The sequence below is a fragment of the Bos mutus genome, chromosome 7, assembly GCF_027580195.1.
Source record: "Bos mutus isolate GX-2022 chromosome 7, NWIPB_WYAK_1.1, whole genome shotgun sequence".
Taxonomy (NCBI): domain Eukaryota; kingdom Metazoa; phylum Chordata; class Mammalia; order Artiodactyla; family Bovidae; genus Bos; species Bos mutus.
Genome location: NC_091623.1, coordinates 39683110 through 39704619, shown reverse-complemented (window position 1 = coordinate 39704619; position 21510 = coordinate 39683110). Strand labels below are relative to the sequence as shown.

The following is a 21510-nucleotide window of genomic DNA, read 5'->3' as shown; positions in this document are numbered from 1 at the left end:
ATCCTAACGGAACTCAGTCCTGAATATTTGTTGGAAGGACTGATATTGAAGCTGAAACTCCAATACTTTGGCCACCTCGTGCGAAGAGCTGACTCATTTGAAAAGACCCTGATGCTGGGAAAGATTGAAGGTTGGAGAAGGGGGCGACAGAGGATGAGATGGTTGGATGGCATCACCGACTGATGGACATGGGTTTAGGTAGACTCTGAGAGTTGGTGATGGACAGGGAGGCCTGGCGTGCTGCTTTTCATGGAGTCGCAAAGAGTCGGACATGACTGAGTGACTGAACTGAACTGAGTTAATAATTGTCTTAAGTCTAGGTTTGGAGAAAACACTTGAGCCAGAGTTTTTTAGGGGAAATGGAGAAAAGGGAGCTAGGATATAAGAGCCATTGAACAGAAAAAATGGGAAGTAAGAGAAGACTTAAGTGTGAGGAGTTTGTGAAGAGTCAGAGATCTATCCAGCTTAAGGGCAGGATAATACCATTAGCAGATAAAAAATCAAGAAAGGGACTTAAATAGCAGATGAATTTTGTTATACATACATAATTTTTAAAAGGAGTGTGAAAAATCTAAAAAATATTTGGTGGGGAGTTAGTGGTTATGAAAGCTTAGTATGTGGTCAGGGCTGGTGATACATGTTTAAAAAGTTACCTACTTAGAGATGAGCGTTATATATATTGAGTAGCAATGATGTTGGCCAGGTGTCTACAAACTTTCTTAAAGGGTCAGATATTAATTATTTTAGGTTTTGCTGACTAAGAGGCAAAATCAAATATAAAAACCATTTTTGGCTCACATACCATTAAAAAGTAAAACAGGCAGCAGGGCCAGATTTGGCTAATGAGATGCATAGTTTGCCAGTCCTCAACATAAGCGTCTTAAATAAATTGATAGTTGATCATAGACATCCTTTTTATACTGAAATTTAGAGGTATTCCATCAGTTATTTCACTAATTGATAAAAGTTCAGACGTTTCATATGTTATCTTTCTGGACAGGACCTTACTCTGAGAGAAATGTTTAATAATGAGGTTTGCTTTTAAGCAAGCATGTTAAAAATTGCCACAAACTAATGTAGAAATCTTACCCTGCTTCTTAAACCAAAATTGGAGTTGGTAATTTAGCTATAAATTTGAGAAACTTCATATTCAAGGAAAGTTAGTTCAGTAAGCTCCTTTAAAACTATTTCTTTGTTCGATTTTGACACTGATACAAGTCTGAAAATGATTTACTTGATCTTAGGATATTCTTTGGACCAGAGAGGGTTTTACAGAATAGAAGCGGTTTTGGTGCATACCAGTGAAGGCCCACCTGTTACTCGCTATGCCAGGGCTTTGTTCTGTCCTTCCCCAGGATATTTGTGACCTGCTGCCCATTGTTTTCTGAAAACTGGAAGTTGATTTTATTTCTTTTCTTCTGTTAATTTCTCAGAGCTCAGATCAGTGCTTCTCTTTGTTAATTGCGTCTTGATCTCTTGGGTTCATCTGCCTATAGAAGAAGACAATACCAACTATCGCTTCCTTACAAAAACATAAAGTTTGTTATTTTTTTGTTTTCTTAAAAGTCAGTGCAAAAAAGGTAATCTTTAAGGGAATTCTTGACCAGAATGATTGATATGACTGGAAAGAGCATTTATAATTTATATTCAACACTGTTAAGTAATATTGTAGCTTTTGGTAATATAAGATGTGGCTTCCCTGGGGGCTTGGTGGTAAGCCAAGAATCCGCCTACCAATACAGGAGACATAGGTTCGATCCCTGGGTCAGAGAGATCCCCTGGAGCAGGAAATGGCAAGCTGCTCCAATATTCTTTCCTGGGAAAACCCACGGACAGAGGAACCTTGGCGGGCCACGTCCATGGGGTTGCAGAAGAGTTGGACACGACTTAGTGACTAAACAACAGCAAATATAAGATGACTAATGCTTCGCAAGTTGTTGAATGTAAACAAACTAACCAGTTAAATACGCATAACTAAAAGTAATTTTTCTGAAACTTTTTCATTAACCCTTTTATCACTTATTTCATTCCTTATCTAAATATTCTGTTGAGATTTATTTTGTGTTCATAGTCCTACCAAAGGACTTCGGAAAAGATTTGTCAGTGCAGTTTTGAATGAATTTGAATCTTTCTCCATTGAACATGGTAATAGTGAAAATTTATTCATAGAGGATATGATATCAGTTGTCAGTAGGTAATTACAAAGTTGTTGTGGATAGATAGAGTGAGTAACAACTCTCATTATATATTCCAGATACCATTTAAATTGTGATTACTGAATAAATTAAAATTTTGTTTAGAATATGTCTAAAATATAAAGAACCTATATCTAAGCACCATGGAATTAGTTACTTTAATGAAGAAAAAAAAAATTGATAATTTTATAACTTGCCATATAATATATTCATTTGAAAGTGTTACATTCTGCTGAATATTTATCTCTATTTTAAAATGTGTTAAAATTGAATCATCTCCTGATGAAACATACAGAGCATCAGTAGTCCATTCTCTACCATGATGCCCGGTTAACACTCCAGATGATAAACACACTTGTAATGACAGTTTTTTTCTGTTCTAAACTTGCAGTTCAGAATGCAGTGATGGAGAATGGTCTGCTTCTTTGCCTCATCGATTTTCTGGTACAGAAAAAGATCAGTCCTCAAGCGATGAAAGCTGGGAGACTCTGCCAGGGAAAGATGAGAATGAGCCTGAACTACAGAGCGACAGCAGTGGTCCCGAAGAAGAGAACCAGGAGTTGTCTCTTCAGGAAGGGTGTGTACCAGTAGGATTTGTGATTTTTACGTGCATTGCATGAAGTGTTACGCATCACATTCAAATGTTGGGTATGCTGTTAATCACATTTGCAAGCCCTATGTAGGACCAGTAGATCCTGCTGAATTTTGTTATGCTTTTGGTTATTTTCCAAAGAACAATTAACTTGAAAATACTGGTAATTACAGTGTCTTCTCTTGAAGTACAGTCTGTGTTTCCATTTTGCTTTATTAAAAGAAACCGTGGGCATTTAAACGATTGTTTTGGTTAAGTCAGGTATGAGTGAATCAGAGCCACCTGCTTCTCTGGAGATGCTGACGAGGTGGAAGGGACGGCCGTCGGGGGAGTCAGTGGTTGTTCCTGGGGACACAGGCAGTTGTAAAAGGGGAAGTTTTACTGTTGCTGTCTGATTGCATTGGATCAGATCTCCAGTCATTGGGTTGATGTTAAATATCTTTGTGTTTTCCTAACTTTAATGGGAATGCTGTAGTGTAGAGCTTGTCAAGTTTATACTCTGAAGGGCTAGATAGTGAATATTTTCAGCTTTGTGTGTCAGTCTCTATTGGAGCTGCTCAGTTCTGTTGTTGCAGTGTAAAAGTAGCCATAGGTAATATGTAAATGAATGGGTGTAGCTGTCTTCCAGTAAAATTGTTTTATGGAAACAGGTGGCAGGCTGGAAATAAGCTGTGGGCCATTGCTTACCAGCTCTTGCTCCACTAGCATTTCCTGGGTAAGAGAGACGCTGGTGTTTAGACTGATTTCATACATACACACTCATACACAAAGAATTTTTTTTGTTTTAAATCACATTAAAGAAACTTTCCCCATTTTGTATTTTATAGGTTTCTGGTAAGAATGTTTGTTGAATTTTAAAGTCTTGTTAGCACCAATGGAAATGACATAATGATTTTTCACTTTTGGCCTAGTAATCGTGAGCAGTTATTCTGTTACTCGATTTCCTAATATTCAACTACCCTTACTTCTTATAATTAGCCCATCATGATCACATAGTCATGGTTTATTGTTGTTTTAATGAGCTGCTAGATTCTTTTTGCCAGCATTTTACATAGGATTTTTATATTGAGAGCTGTGTGAATTTTCCCTATTTGTGTGGTTTTTTTTGGTCTTGATAAGTTTGATACTCGCTTTGCTAAAAGAGTACATAAATATATATATATTTATATACATTGTGTCTCCTGGTGTTTAAATAGCTTCTTACTACTTTAAAGGCTGTTTGTATTTGTTTGTGAAACCTTTCGGGCTTGGTATTTTATTTTGAGGGAGTATTTCTTTGATAATTAAAATTTCTTTATGATGATAATTGGTTCTAATTTAGTCTCATGAAATCTATTTTGGTAAATATATTTTCTTAGGAAAAAACTATTTCAACTTGGACAAACATCAAATTTTTACTTTTCAAAAAATATAAATTTCCAGTTTGAGATTAATTCTATAAGAAAATCTAGAAATAAAAAACATTAGAAAATTTGTAAAGAAAGGAATTTACAATTGGTTTTGATAATGGTAGGTTGAGGTGTTTTTTCCCCTCTTCCTGACTTTGATCATCTTTAATTATTATTAGTTTCAGTTCAGTTGATTTCAGTCGCTCAGTCGTGTCCGACTCTTTTCGACCCCATGGACTGCAGCACGCCAGGCCTCCCTGTCCATCACCAGCTCCTGGAGCTTGCTCAAACTCATGTCCATTGAGTCAGTGATGGCATCCAGTCGTCTCATCCTCTGCCATCCCCTTCTCGTCCTGCCTTCAATTAGTTAGCTTGGTGCTGCTGCTAAGTCGCTTCAGTCGTGTCCGACTCTGTGGGACCCCATAGATGGCAGCCCACCAGGCTCCGCCATCCCTGGGATTCTCCCACTAAGTATTAAATTTTTTGTATGTAATTGGTGAAAAACTTCGTATGTAATGTTTGGTGTGTAACTGTCATGCAGCAAACATTTACTGAGCGTGCAGTGTGTGCCATGTGCTGAGCATGCAGTAAGCATTGTCCTGGACCCTGGGATTGTATCAGTGAGCAAGGCCAAGCTCCTTCATGAAGCTCACGTGATGGTGGGGGTGGCAGGCAATATGTAAGATGGAAATAATTGTAAATCACAAACTGATAATTACGGTGAAGGGAATGAAACACAAATGTAATAAAGCAACTAACAGGTGCTTATATATAGAATGGTCAGGGAGGACTTCTCTTAGGAATTGACTTCTGAACTGAGTTCTAAAAGATGAGAATTGGCAGTTGAGGGAGAGCTTTCTAGGCAGTAGGAACGATGAGAGCAGAGGTGCTGAAAAGGAAAGGGCATGGCATGCCAGAAGACAGCGGAGCTGAAGCAGATGAGCGACAGAGAGCAAGATGAGAGGGAGTGGGCGGGAACCAGGCTGAAGAACACACAGCAGCTGGAATTATTCAGAGAGCAGTGAGGGTTTAAGTGTGGAGAATTAACTGATTTAACACACATTTTTAAAAGATCAAACAGCTTTGTGGAGATTGAATTGGAAAGGGACTAAAGTAAAAAAGAAGGTAAGAGTGAGTTAGGCTGTGAGGGGATATCTGATAGTGAGAATTTTAAAAGGTAAACAAGTTTGGGACTATTTTTGAGTTATAAATATTAGAATGAATTGGTATATGAGATGAGGGATAAATCAGTCAATTATGACTGGGCATTTTGAGCAGTAGGTAGACATTAATGTCATTGACTAAGATGAGGAAGCCTGGGGAGAGAATTGGAAAGTAGGAACCCCTTTTTGGAATTTTAAGTGTGAGTTAGACATGCATTGTAGATGGCAGGAGACACGTGGATATTTAGCTTATAAGCTTAAGGAAAGTGTCCTGAATTGTAGTTAGATGTACAGATACATGAGCACAAACAGAAACACATAGGAAGTCATCTAGTGCTTGCATCAGTATCCTGTAATAAAAAATGCAGTAATTTGATTTTAAAAAACAGAAGGCAGTTGGTGAGAAGGGCAGAACTAATACGCTGTATGGCAGTAGTGTTTCAGTTGATGGAAAAGATCAGCATTGAAGTGTATAGTTTGGGAGAGGTCTGAAAGTTAACTTTTGACATAAGGTAAATTTGTACGGTAAAATTTTAAGGATAGCCATTATAAGAATAAATACAGAGTATATGTGTTAGAAACCTGTATACAAGGAAAAAAGAAACTTGAGACATGGAAAAATAACATTTAAAGTCAATCCAAATAACAATAAAGAAAGGAAAAAAAAGCCTTAAAACATGGAAGAAAAATAGAGATTAAAAAAAGCACTTGAGAAAAAGTTCTGTAACAAATATGAACTGTTTACTCCCTGCTTGTGGAAGATAAAGCTTCAAATCAGTTAGATTTTTTAAGTTAAATGTTGTTTATAAAACCCACACTTAAAGCATTAGCATACAGAAAGATTGAAAGTTAAAGGACAGAAAATGATACTTCAGGGAAATACTAACTAAAAGAAAATGGACTAATCATACTAGCATTAGCAAAGTATACTTAAAGACAGAAAGCATTATTGGGGAGGGTGACGGTCACTACGTAATAAGTCCAATTTTCCAGTAAAATGTAGCAGGTTTAAACTTGAATGTACCTAATAAAATAGACTCAAAAGATATAAATCAAAATTTAATCAAACTAGAGAATATTGACAGATTGTCTGTCATATTAGAACAATTTTAAATACCTTTCTGAATTTCTAATTAATGGATACAAAAAATTAATTGCAGATTTGAGCAACTCATTTAAACATGGTTTAATGAACACTGCATGGTGTGGAATACAAAAACACACAAAAAGTGAACGTGTACTATAGACTGCAAAGCACAGATTAACACATTTCGAAGAATCAGTATCCTGCAGACCATTTTCTCTGACCATAATGTAATTAATTTTATAAATAAATAATACATGTATGTTATATAAAACCCCCTTTGCATTTGAAATTATCTGTCCTTCTGAAAAACCAGTAGGACAAAGAAGAAATCATACTAGAAGTTTAAAAAGCATGCAACTCAATGATAATGAAAATACCACCAATCAAAAACTGTGGGATTATAATGAAATTGATATTTACAGGTAAATTTATCTTTATAAATACTTATGTTAGAAAAAAAAACAAAAGCTGAAGATGGAGTAGCTATGCATAGAAAAGGATTATTAGAATAAATAAACTAAGGTAAGATAAGAATCAGAGTTAGAGAAGATAAGAACGAAAGTCAACGTGATTAGAAAACAATACCAGTAGAGAGAATTAAAGAAGCCAGAAGCTGATACAAACAAGAAGACATTGCACTAGGAGAATGAAGATGACACAGATGAATGATGTGGGCATGCAGATGGGGGCAGAGCTGCAAAACCAGTGAAGGTCGTATGGACCAAGAACACTGTGAACTTAGATCAGTGCATTTGAAAACTTAGAAGTTGACAAATTCCTAGAAAAATAGAATTCATCACTGCCCTAAATAATATGGTAACTATTACAGATATGTAATCAGTGGTTTATCATCTTTCCATGGAGAAAACAACTGATCCAAATGGTTTTAGAGCTGAATTGTCTTAAATTCTCTCTAGACTTTCAAAGGTCATATCATACTACTCTTCAAGAGAATGAGAAAAGAACTATTTCTCCAAGTCGTTCAAATAAGGCCAGTATAACCCTAGTACCAAAAGAGTGTATGAAGGAAATTATAAGCTTATTTAATTCATTAAAGTATACATCAGACTCCTAAACAGAATTATTGGAAATCTGAATTTGTTAAGTGTATTTTTTTAACAGGTGAAATTCAGTTACCAATTTGAGTTTATTCCAGGTATGTAAAAGTAGTTTCATGTAGAATACCTGTCAATGTTATCACCACATTAGCAAAATACAGAAGAAAATTCAAATGACAGATTCTGTAGATTTTTTTTTTATGTGGGGAAAAAAAAAATCACTTGTAATGTTCAGCATCTCATCATGATAAAAATTCGGAAACTAAGATCAGAACAGAATTTCCTATGAGATAGGTTCCTCATAAAACCTTGTAATGTTCAGCATCTCATCATGATAAAAATTCAGAAACTAAGATCAGAACAGAATTTCCTATGAGATAGATTCCTCATAAAACCTATCTAAAAAAATAGAAATGATTTTCAATAAAGAAGCATTAAAAAAAACTTCCCCCTTAAGATCAGGAGTAAGACAAGTGTACCATTTCTATGGCCAATGAGGAGGAAATGTTAGCATGGCAGGATGGGAGATTAATAAAAGATAACAAAGATAGAAAAGGAGAGAACCAAATTAGGAAACTGTACGTACAGTATAAGGTCTTAATGTGCAGAGTGCATAGTGAGCTAGAAATCAGGAAGCAAAACTTAGTCTGATTGTAAAATGATCAAACCTTGAGCAAATAATTCACTGAAGGGAACTATTAACGGTGAATTAAAAATATCAAAAGATGCTTAGATCATTAGCAATCAGGGAGTGTGCATTAAGAACACAAGGAGGGGGACTTCCCTGGTGGTCTTGTGGTTAGGACTCTGTGCTTCTAATGCAGGGAGTGCAGGTTCAGTCCCTGGTCGGGGAACTAAGATCCCACATGCTGTGTGGTGCAGCCAAAAAATAACAACAAAAAAGGGGTCACAAGGGGGCGTCTTCTTTTAATCACCTATTGTATCAGCAGCATCGGGTGTTTTGGAGGATGTGAATCAGTTCCTACACGCTGCTTGTTGAGGTGGATATTATTACCCAAGTATTAATAAGAAAAATTAATGTATTCATACATAGAGTATTACACAGCAGAGGTAATGAATGAGCCATAGTTAGATATAGAAACATGGATGAATCTTAAAGATAGAATGCTGAGAGAGAATAACCATTCCTGGGAAAATGTGTATCATACCTATTTCATAAAGTTTAAAAACAGGCAGTAGTAAATATCTTATTTAAGTATAAAAAAATAGTGAAAACATCTTTCAGAAGCAATGGAATGAAAACAGCATTAACATGATGGTACTTTGGCATCTGGTCCCATCACTTCATGGGAAACAGATGGGGAAACAGTGGAAACAGTGTCAGACTTTATTTTTTGGGGCTCCAAAATCACTGCAGATGGTGACTGCAGCCATGAAATTAAAAGACGCTTACTCCTTGGAAGAAAAGTTATGACCAACCTAGATAGCATATTGAAATGCAGAGACGTTACTTTGCCAACAAAGGTCCGTCTAGTCAAAGCTATGGTTTTTCCAGTGGTCATGTATGGATGTGAGAGTTGGACTGTGAAGAAGGCTGAGCGCCGAAGAATTGCTGCTTTTGCACTGTGGTTAGAGAAGACTCTTGAGAGTCCCTTGGACTGCAAGGAGATCCAACCAGTCCATTCTGAAGGAGATCAGCCCTGGGATTTCTTTGGAAGGAATGATGTTAAAGCTGAAACTCCAGTACTTTGGCCACCTCATGCGAAGAGTTGACTCATTGGAAAAGACTCTGATGCTGGGAGGGATTGGGGGCAGGAGGAGAAGGGGATGACAGAGGATGAGATGGCTGGATGGCATCACTGACTCTATGGTCGTGAGTCTGAGTGAACTCCGGGAGTTGGTGATGGACAGGGAGGCCCGGCGTGCCGCGATTCATGGGGTCGCATAGAGTCGAACACGACTGAGCGACTGAACTGAACTGAACTTTGCTCTGGAGTGTCAGGCGAAGGGGATAGAGAAAGTATAGAACACAAGGTGTGTGCTAGTCAGTGCTGATGTTCTAGTTCCTGGCTTGGGTGGCTGGCTCTGATTGTTCAGTATAATATACTATATAACTAAAATAGGTTGTATATGTTTTGCATTTGGAAAAAAAAGGAATTAAAAAATAAAGGGAATTGAAGATGAGGAAATGGAGATACCCAATTCTTTACAAAAAGGAAGAGATTCCACGTGGATTTTAGGCCTAGAAAAGGGTTGTCCTCACCCCTAAAAACCTAGAAGCATGATTGTTTGCTTATAGAATGTTCAAGGAGAAAGTAACTTACTGATGATTAGAGCAAAGGTAAGTGAGATTCTTGAGAAGGTATGATCCAGAGCTCAGGAAGAGGGCCTCTAGGATCAGAGACTCCTGCATTGTAGCTCTGGGGAGGCAACAGCTGGTCCTGGGTACTTCTGGTGTCCTGTTGTTCAACTTTTTTTTTTTTTTAAAGATCAAAATTCCTTTTGTTACACTGTCAGGCCAACTCCGTCCAACCACAGTGCCACTCTTCTAGCCTGATCGATCTTGTTAAATGGTGAATGGCCTTTGTGTAACATGTTGAGAGCGTATGCCACATAGCACTTATTTTCTGTTTCTGCAGCTGTTTTGTAATGAGTTGTGAAAGAGAGAAACAAATGTTTAAACAAAATATGTAGCCAAGGATTATTTATAAAGTTGAAAGAGTATTAATGACATTATCATTTAGATTCAGAATAATTTATGTTAGTTTTCTTCTTTGAATTAAAAAAACTCATAAATTAATATTTCTTGTACTGAATAATTTTCAACTGTGTATTTGAGTTTTATGTTAGATATCTGAATTACAGCGTAACAGTCATTTTGATAGCCGTATAATAAAAAGAAATGTACTTCTTGTAGGTGTATATTGAAATAACAGACATTTCCAAGGACTATTCTAGGCTTAATCTCTAAATTATTTGACTTTTAAAATATTTATTTTTCAAGGGTTTATTATTATATTTGCAACACAGAGAGAGAACCTATTAAGTGTCAAGCACATGTTACAGGGAGTAAGGCTCTAATGTGTGCGCTGGGCTCAGTCGCTCAGGCGTGTCCGACTCTGTGACCCCATGGACAGAAGTCCACCAGGCTCCCCTGTCCATTGGATTCCCCAGGCAGAAACACTGCAGTGGGTTGCCATGCCCTCCTCCAGGGTAATGAGGAGACACAACAACGTGTTATGCCCTTGAGAAGCTGCCAGTCTGGGGGAGGCAAGTGAGTCCCAGGAGAGTTAGAGGACACTGTGCCAGGTACTCTCAGAAAGCTGAGAAGAGAGGTCTGCTGTGCAGGGATTTTTAGTTTGATCTGTACTTTAAAACTGTTTGAGGCTTAATTTTACTGAAACTAAATTATGCACAAGAAAGCATGTACTGTCTTTATGTATGAGACATTAAAACTTTACAAAATAAGCATATTTTGGTATGCTCATTTCTCTCGTTTTATTAGACTGAATCATATAAGTATGTTATTATGAAGTGTAGTTGAGGAGCAGAAATTAAACATTTATGGATTTAGGTATAGAAGGAGATAGTTTCTTTATATTTAAAATGTGTTGTTTCTTATATGTGGGCATTGTCTACATCTCTTTCATAAATGTTTTTATCCCTAAAGTTAAATTTGCACATTACAATGAATAGAGTTCTAATTAGCTGTTCTTCAAGTTGAGATACATAAATTGTTGTACAACATTTCTCATCTTAAACCCAAACTAAAATGAAACTTTGCTACGACTATATTATTTAACCTCCTTTTGGTATGCTAAAAGGTATTTTTTGTCAAATAAAATGAATAAGAAAATTCTAACAGTATAATTGTCTTATTTGTAAATTTGAAAGTAGCTTTTGTTCAGTGTTTGCAGCCTTGAAATGCTGTTTTTTCTTATATATTATAATTATTAATTTTCCTCAGTTTGGTCTTCACGTCCAAGTTCTTGGTGTTTTGGCTTTTCCATGAGCATTTTCTTCAGTGTGTATGTTGTGAAATTTAGCAATCAGTTTATCTTTGGCTTCAAAATTTTGCATCATGTTTAGAACAACACTGAGATTTTTGTGGAAATTTCTCTTGTGGTTCTTCTAGTACTTGTGTTTTTTAGAGATATTGAAGGCAGGCATGCATTTTTATAAAATAGATCTGGAATTTATTTAAGGCTAAATAATGACATCAAAATGTAACGTCCCTCCCTCCCCCATGTGTGTTCCCAGTTGTCTCAGTGTCATTTATCAAGTGCTCTTTTCCCCTACTTTCATTTTTCTTCTTTTCTTTATCTGTGTCGTTGATTTGTCTACCGCTGTTTCTGTTAGCTTATTTTCTAGTGGAAGAATGACTAATAGTAAATAAGAAAATGATAAGTAAAAGGAAGGTCTATAAGGAGAATAAGCAGAATGCTGTATCAGCAGTGGCTGGTGAGCTGCTTAAAATGAGTGGTCACGCAGGCTTCCCTTGAAGCAGCGACAGTGCCTATGGTCTGAGCAGCAGGCAGGGGAGTGGCCGTGCACATGCCTGGTGGAAGGAGCCTTTCACGTGGAGGGGGTGTCCGCAAGGCGGGCTGAGCTCCACAGCTCCAGGAGGGGAGAGAGCAGCGGGAGAGCAATGAAGGGGTCGGGGTGGCATGCCCAGAGGCGGGCTCCTGCTTTGCAGGGTTTGTAGGCCAGGCTGAGCAACGTGGCCTTACTGTAACTGAGGGGAGCTACTCAAGATCGGGACTTAACGATTCAGATTACCTAGGGTGAGTTTTTCTTACTTTTCTCCTGCAAAAAGAAAATAGTGAGAGTATAGATAATACATATCAAATAAACAGATTCACATCTAAAGAAGGCAGATTTTTTAGAATCATGTAAGTACCAAGAATTTAGAATTCAAATGAAGTATCTACTTGCACTAAGAGAGCTCTTTAAAGAAAAAAATTATGATATGTTTTAAAATCATAATATTTTTTCTTCCATGAAAATGTTTGCATTAGGGAACAAACATCCTTGGAAGAGGGAGAAATTCCTTGGTTACAGTATAATGAAGTCAATGAAAGCAGCAGTGATGAAGGGAATGAGCCCGCTAATGAATTTGCACAGCCAGAAGCTTTCATGTTGGATGGTAACAATAACCTTGAGGATGACTCCAGTGTGAGTGAAGACTTGGATGTGGACTGGAGGTATGTAGCACAGTGCGTACCGTGCTCACTGTTGACTGAGTAGAATTCGTTCATGATTCTAAATTATGAAAACTGCATCTCTGATACCTAAGAAATATTTTGATTTTTCTCATCTGTCAGTCTTCCTCTCCTTCCAAGCTCATTTCAGATATTGCTTCCTACATGAACTCTAGTCATTGACCTCTTCCTTCTTTGACCATTAACTCTACGGATGCTTACCTTGTATCCTAGTTATATACTTGTTTGAGGTTTCTCACTTTTAAATTTGGTGTTAAGAAATTTTTTATGACAAATATATATTGTGTGTTCTGATCCCCTTAATATAGCACTTAATATAACCCTGTAAAAAATAAAAGTCCATGATGAATACTACTTGAATTTCGAAACCTGTGATTGAATCAGAAGAATCAAGACTGTAGTTTTCCTTCTGTATTTGCAAAATGTAGTTGTACCTTCCCAGAGATGTTGAATGGATTAAATTTACTTGATGCTGCAAAGAATAGTGAGCTTCAAATAAAAGTAACTTATACATTAAATGGATTATAGAATTGTTACTGCTTGTGATAGAATGATCAGAATTTATCTATTTTGGTTTATAAACTTAGACTTTTTTTTCAAGTGTGCACAGCCCTCTGGAATAATGACTGAGATGTAGAGAGAATGTTTGTTCCAGCTACTCTGTTTTTGTTACTTTTTCTGGAAAAAATTATGGCTTGATACTACCCTTATTTTCTTCTCTGCACAGATATATTTTTAAGAATTTGTCTTATTTTTCCAGTTAAAATTCCATTACAGAAAATTTAGAAAAATAAAGGTAAGGAAAGCTCATTCAGACCCCTGGTGATATGTTTTTAAGGCCTCCTTTGTGCCTTCAGTCTCTCTTTCTGAATGTTTTTCTTTGTACTTCTCTAAATTGTTCCAGACACGAAGCAGTGTCTCCATGATTCTCCTCGCTGACCCTTTTCTCCCTCCCTAGGGGAAGAGTCAGAGCAGACCTCAGTGACCTGCTACAGGAGCAGAAGTGGGGTTTCCTCACAGCCACACAGTTAGTTTGAAATTCATCCTACAGGCTCTCTTCTGAGACCTGTTTTCTGTCTTCCCGAGCAGAATGGAATCAATGGCCTCACCTGGTCCTCGTCTTGACCTTGAGCACCCCCTTTGCTTCTCCCCTCCTTCAGGTCTGCCCACTCCCCTCTTACTGAGCTTGCTCACTCTGACTTTTTTCCTGATGACATTACGCACAGTCATTTCTGACAGTGCTCAGCAGGATTGTCTGTTCAGCATCATCTGAGCATGTTGGGAGACACTTATGGTTTCATGTGAGAAATACTGTATAAATGCTCCATCCTACAGAAGCATGAAAATTTACTTGATTATTTCCTTATTGAAATAGTGCGGTAAATTTTTCACCAATAAAACTTGATCTGTACATCAGATTGTTTCTTTAGGACAGATTAATAAGAGATGGTATTACTAACGTGATATTTTTTAAGATCTTGATAAATATATTTCTAAATAACCTTCAAAAATGGTTTCCCGTAAAAATTTGAAGAGATGATTGAGGTCTTTATTGAAAGCTTCTAATTCATTGACGACTATTCTGGATATGGCTGTTGTATTAAGAGGATATGGCTGTTGTATGAAGCTTGTGAAGACATTACTGATTGCTCCCAAGTTGTGAAGCTTCAAAGTAGTTTGTTTTTTTCTAATATGGAAACCAATTTGCTACTGCTGCTGCTAAGTCGCTTCAGTCATGTCCGACTCTGTGTGACTCCATAGACGGCAACCCACCAGGCTCCCCCATCCCTGGGATTCTCCAGGCAAGAACACTGGAGTGGGTTGCCATTTCCTTCTCCAGTGCATGAAGGTGAAAAGTGAAAGTGAAGTCGCTCAGTCGTTCCCGACTCTTAGCGAACCCATGGACTGCAGCCTACCAGGCTCCTCTGTCCATGGATTTTCCAGCAAGAGTACTGGAGTGGGGTGCCATTGCCTTCTCCAGGAAACCAATTTAGCCTTGATTTTTAAGACAAAATTTTTCAAGTTACTGCTCTGAATTTTGTCTAAATATGGCAACACCTCATTATTTGCTTTGGTGGTATTCTGTTCGATTTATGTGGTAGTAGCTAAATGTTGATAAGGTAAAAATATGGTTTGATTTTCACATTAAAATAGCATGTCATTTTGGCATCTTAAACGAATGGCCATGGTGAACAGCAGCAATTCTTATGTAACTCCAAAATTTAACGCTTTTTTTTTTTTTTTTCTTTTCAGTTTTGCCTCTGCATAGAAAAAAAAAAAAAAGTCTTTGGTTTTTTATTATAGCTTGAAGGAAAATGGAAAAAATCCTCTATCAAAAGTTGCTTGCTTGTTTGTTAATGTTCATTAAGTCACAGAAATGCTATAGGATAACCAGAGACTGTTTCATGGATTTGTGTGGTAGGAGTTGATGTGCAAAAAACATAGATTTTAGATTTAGACACATCCCAAATGTACCATTTATTCTTTGATAACAGTTTAAGCTTTCTCTTGGTTAGAAATTGGGTTACCATTATTATTTTTTAATAATTATCAACCTAATAAGAAATTGGGATGATAATAATTAACCTAATTAGATTGTGAGAAATTAATTCTTTATGGCTATGGTTTAAGAGTAGAATTTTTAAAACTCTTGAAATTATTTCAGACTTACAGAAAAACGGCAGATAATAGTACAGAAAATTCCCATATACCTTTCACTAAGATTCTGTAAATATTAACATTTACCACGTTCATGTTGCCATTCTTTGCTTTATTTATATTTTTTTCTGACGCATTTAGTAAGTTGCAAACATGATTGCCTCTTTACTTATGAATCACCTAGAATGAATTTCATTAAAATGGGAAGATTTTCTTATACAGTAACATTATAAAAATCAGAAAATCAACACTAATACAAGTACTATTCTAATCTACAGACCTGTTCAAATATCTATGATTGTCCCACTAATGCCATTAGAGAAATTTTTTCTGATGCAGTCTAAGATATATTACTTAACATGTTTTCTTTAGTTTCTTTTAATCTGAAACATTTCCTCAGTCTTAGTTTTTTATGAATTTGGTATTTTTAAAAGTACAGGCAGCTTATTTTGTAGAATGACTTGTCGGGAGCCACGTTAGGCATTACTGACAAAATGGAGGCAACCAACCCCCTCTCCTCATCCCACAGGCACAGTTCTGGGATGAAGGAGTTAGGTTTTGTGAGTCTGACTTGTTCTTTCCTTTCTTCGGTTAAGTTGGCTGGAAAGAATGTTAAGGTGCTTATTGTTCTTGAGAGAAGCATGAGAAAGCACAAAGCCTTCTGCAGTTGTGCCCAGAAAATAATCTATAAAGTAACCATTGACATTTGTTCAAGGATCTTTACAAAGAATGTTCCAGGATGAGCACGTAGGCCGCAGCTTGAGGCCGTGGGAAGGATTGTTATCTGAGACCTGTTTGTGAGGGGAGTGTTTATGGCAAAGAAAGTTTGCTGAGTTTAGGGTTTAAGAATAATTAAGAATAGCTAGAAGCCTTTTTAGGAGATAGTGAGCTTAGGATACTAGGGGCAAGCAGGATTTAGAAAGATAAGAAATAAACTGAGGATGTGGTATGCAGCCCAGACATAAGCATGAGTTACAATGTAATCACAAGTAAACATCATTCTGAGAATCCCTGAAGCAGGAACTCTGTTTGAAGGGCAACAGTGAGACAATAAATCTGGGTGAGGTGGAACTGAAAGTGTCAAACCTCTGACCTAATGCTTTTGTCAAAGTATAAAAGAAGACCTGATGCTTGAAATAAACATGTAGCCCCATACCTCAAGTCAGAGGCTACCTCATTCTTCACCAATGCTGCTCATCCCTTCAAGGCTGATTCCCTGACTGCTGGAGCTGGACTCCGGCAATGACTCTTAGGTTCATTTTGTCTGATGACATAGTTAGGTGTGAGTTACACGGCGTTAGCAGGCAGACCACAGGAGCAGGGTTCTGTTCTCGGTGCATGTCAGAAGGCACGTGGTGGCGAATCGTCCCGTGACTGCCTTCATCCTGATCACTTGGTGAAGGTTCTCTCTCAGAGTTCATCACCATTTTTACCTTTATAGTTAAATGAGCATTGAGTGGGAAGGCAACCTGTTTCCTCTCAAACTACTTGTTTTAATGTCCTTGGTGCTTCTTATCTGAGACAGTTGTTACCATGGTGTTTACCAAGTAAACAATACTGGAATTTTTAATGTTCACTGATCGTTCTTCAGTTACCAGATTACAAGCAAATTATACTCTGAGTGTCTAGATTTGTTTAGCTTAGACAAGAAAAGAATTATTAGGGGATAATTAATTCTTATCAGTTGAAAGAGGAAAGGGGACATAGTTTGTGTTGCTTCAGCAGGCAGAACTAGAGCACTTAATTCATATATTTCAAACTTCTTCTATACCCTTCTATAGAAGGGTTCTTCTATACCACATGCACCTGCTTAGAAAGCAGTGTGTTTCCTGCATGGAGGAAGTGGTTCTGCTGTTTCTTGAATGCCTAATCTGGTGCCATCTCTGCACAGCACTTGTGTGCATTTACTCATCTAATTTGTTTTATAGATAAACAGTAACAACCCAATAAAAATTTCATATTGTTTAACAGTAATTCAGTTGAATGTGACATTAAATTCCTGTCTGACTCCAAGATTCTTCCTCTCTGCCCTATGTCTCACTGATAGATGAAGGAGTTAATAGTGCAAAGAAGGTTGGATTCAGTAATCTAAGTTTTAATTCTAATTCTAAAATCTGTGATTGTATGAAAATGCCCGTTCCTTTTGTACCATATGATGTCTGGTGATTTCTAGATACTGCCAAGCTTTAATACATTCTTCATAGAAATACTTTAGATATTTGATATAGATTTGTCATTTTAATGGAGGCACATCATAACTATTCTGAGCTAGCATAAGTCACTGGGTGTTACTCACTGTGATAGTCAGTTTCTGATAAGAATGTGGAGGTCAACAGAAGCTTGTCTTTAACTAGACAAAATAAGCCCAGTTTTAGAGATGTTGAATTCGAGGTGGTAGGAGTTCATTGAGGTAAAGTGCCCCACAGAAAACTAAAAATATAGGTCAAGAACTCAAGAGAGAGTTTGGAATTAGGTAGAGGCTTAGGAATTATCTGCAGAAAGGATAATCGAAGGGATGGAATTCCAGTGGAACAAGATTTAGAAAGATGACTGAGAATATCTTATGTTTTCTGAATCTTGAAGTATTTAGTATTTCCAAGAACTAGAGGAAAGGGAGGAATCTGTGTATATATAAAGGTGGAGGGGAGAAGATGAGAACCAGATTAAGACATAACATTTTCTTCAAGTGGCTTACAACCTTCAGAGTAATAGAAGTGAGCAGTTAAGAGCTCAGATCTTTTTCAAACTGAATGATAAGGGAGAAACCCTAGTCCTTAGAAAAATAGAAGAGAAATTAATGAGAAAAACTTGAGAAAATAAAGTATTCTTAAGCCAGAGTGATTAAGCAGTACAAGGTAAGAGAAGAAAAAGAGGCTTTGACCAATGATAGAATTAAAATAGATGGAGTAATTCTTATCATGTTCTCACCAAAATTCAAATTGGAAACCAAAATAAAGGGGAAAGACATGGGAAAGAATTAGTAGATAAAAAGTATTACCTTTATCCCAGCCATACACGGTTCCCAGAACTAGAACTAGAAACGGCAGAGAATTTTCTTACAAACTTTGTGCAGTGAGTGTGGCAGCCTGTTAGGGATGGGAATGGTATCTTAACTCCTTACACCCAGCATTTAATTTCCTGTTGGGTTCTTCTCGCCCCTCACCCCGTAAGGTTATATTAAAATACTCTAAGGTTTTCTGCTTGTGTGTTTACTGGCTTGTCAGTATGCTGATGTATAATTATGTCTTCACCATTAAGATTTCCCAAATCACGCTTGTACTTTTTTTTTTTCCCCAGCTTGTTTGATGGCTTTGCAGATGGACTTGGAGTTGCTGAAGCTATTTCTTACGTGGATCCTCAGTTCCTCACTTACATGGCACTGGAAGAGCGCTTAGCCCAGGCTATGGAGGTATTTTAGTGCTCTGGTACCCATACATGGTGGGTGGGATGCACAGTGATAAAAATTAAAGATTTTACTAAACTGCTTTCAAGAAAAGGTGAATAATTTTCTTGCCAATATAATAACAATTACTGAGTAGTGGTTCAGTGTGTGTATATAAATTATACTTGACGTCCTGCCCATTTGCCTGAAATTACAGTATTTTCCAATATCTACTGCAGAATATAGTATTTGTTTTGTTTACATTTAGGAAATACACTTCTTCTATTGAATTATACAGGCCTGTGAATCTGAATATTTTTTATACACATACACACAAGTATATTTGTTAAATGAAATTAAAGATATCTAAAGATACATTTCAAATTACTTCCCTTTTTTGGTTCGTATGGCTTCTGAATCTATCTAGCTGCTTAATGCAGTTGGAAAATTCACTCCCCTCATCCCCACACGCGTGCACAGGCTCACACACATGCACACTGTGTGCTTCTTTGTCTTGCCTTCTTTGCCTTGTTTGACCAAAACACAAACAGCTCTTCAGAATTGTATTTGCCTGTGGTTGAAAGCCCAAGCTTTTTCACGTTTGGGAACTTGCATTGCACCAGTGAATGTCGTTGTTAAGAAGTCTTTTAATCACTGTCTCCATGGTGATTTTCGGTGGAGGAATGGTAATAACACGAATGAGTCAAAAAGAGGACTTTCAGGAACACTGTAATGGTATCTTATCTTGAAACCCCATGAGACTAGATTTGAAAAGTAGGAAATAGAGACAGACCTGTGCACCTGCACACGACGCACACACGCACGTGCACACACAGGTTCCCTCTGCTTTGGCGTCACTGAGGTGTGTGTCGTCGTCCACGGAAATATCGCTCTTAGTTACTCTTTATAGTGTATGTTTTTCTCAAAGTGATTATGGGAGAAATACTGTGCATCATGGTGATCGTTTTGAAATGTATAGAAATGCCCCATCACTATGTTGGTAGTGTACTAGTGAACTAATACACTGTTGTAGGTCAGTTATACATTGAAAACAAACAAACTCAGGAAAAGAGATGAGGTTTGTGGTTACTAGAGGCTAGGGGTTGTGGGGAAGCAGGAATTGGATGAAGGCAGTCAGAAGCATAAACTCCCAGTTACACAATAAATGTGGAGAAGGCAATGGCACCCCACTCCAGTACTCTTGCCTGGAAAATCCCATGGATGGAGAAGCCTGGTGGGCTGCAGTCCATGGGGTCGCTAAGAGTCGGACACGACTGAGCGATGTCACTTTCACTTTTCACCTTCATGCATTGGAGAAGGAAATGGCAACCCACTCCAGTGTTCTTGCCTGGAGAATCCCAGGGATGGGGGAGCCTGGTGGGCTGCCGTCTCTGGGGTCGCACAGAGTTGGACACGACTGAAGCGACTTAGCAGCAGCAGCAACACACAATAAATGACTACTGGAGATGTGGTGTACAACATGATAAATGTAGTTAACACTGCTTATACTGACATTATATGTGAAAATTGTTAAGAGGGTAAATCTTAAGATTTCTCATCACAAGGAAATAATTTTTTTCTGTTTCTTTAATTTTTCATCTATTGAGATGATGGGTATTGACTAGACTTGTTGAAATAATGGTTTCATAATGTTGTCTCTGTCAAATCATCATGCTATATACATCAGATTTACATGGTACTGTATATCAATTATATTGCAGTAAAACTGGAAGGGGGGGAAATACTATATACTAGAAGAAAAGTTAGAACATCATGAGACAGAATTATATATTCTTAGGACTTTTCCCAGGTTATATAACTTGCCTTGCCAAATTCTGACACGGAAATACTGGCACAGCATGATAACCTGCATTAGAAATAGAATATGTAAAGATTAAAGATTACTAACTTCGTTGAGTTAAACAAATTTTAAGTGACCACATGGAATACATCAGTATTGGAGTCTGGTTTTGCAGTGCTTAAATAGTTTTTTCCCATTATGCTAGTGGTTTATGATCTCCTACAATGTGGTAATATCTTTAGAAAGAAGTTTTGAAAATTAAAAACTTAATTATTTGTTATTAATGAGAAATGTGACGTTTGGCATCTTGAAAGAAGAGCCAGAGAGGCTTGTCACGAGGGTCATGCTGGGTAAAGGCAGTAGCTGCGCAGCAAATACATGAGGGGGGAAAGAGCATCGCACGCCCAGGGAGCTTAGACTCTCTCACTGCCGCCCTCTGCTTTCAGGGAAGCCCTGTGGCTGCACACTCTCAGTCGTTCTTATCCATCCGTCCTCCTGGTTCATTCAGATCAACGGCGTTAAGTGTCTCCCTTCTCCCCACAGCATAACCGCTTCTTCAGATCGAGTGCTCAGCTTTGTTTTATTTGGAGTTGACTGAGACATGTTTCACTCCTAGAGAACCAGCACACTTCCTTCTTCCTGTCAGTCTCGAGAAATCTACTTTCCTAGGTCTAGCGTGCACTTACTTAATCATTTTGAAAAATGAACTGATATAATGTATAATAGAGGATTTTTCCTTTTAGGTTTAACATTAACATTTTGTAAATAAGTGAAAAACAAGTATGAATAACAAGCAAACTGAGTGCTTTGCTTTTGTTTTTGTTGCTTAGCAACCCTGTCTCTTTTTGGCAGTGGTTGTTTTCATTTCTGTTATTTTTCCAATACTAGACTGACCTTTCTTTTTGCGTAGTAGCTATTGGTTAATACATTGGCAATAAACATTTGCCTCATATCTTTCTCAGATTTGAGTGAGAAATAGGGCAAAATACTTAAAATTTTTAAC

General features: G+C 37.4%; 1 protein-coding gene across 1 annotated transcript in view; it reads left to right on the top strand.

Moving 5' to 3' along the window:
* The window catches only part of PJA2 (praja ring finger ubiquitin ligase 2), a 72798-nt gene that overhangs the window by 36216 nt on the left and 15072 nt on the right, over positions 1–21510 (top strand). Inside the window, exons 5-7 of the mRNA XM_070373205.1 lie at positions 2587–2772; positions 12463–12648; positions 18622–18733. Coding sequence (XP_070229306.1) covers positions 2587–2772; positions 12463–12648; positions 18622–18733 — 484 coding nt within the window. The remainder of the gene's footprint in view (positions 1–2586; positions 2773–12462; positions 12649–18621; positions 18734–21510) is intronic.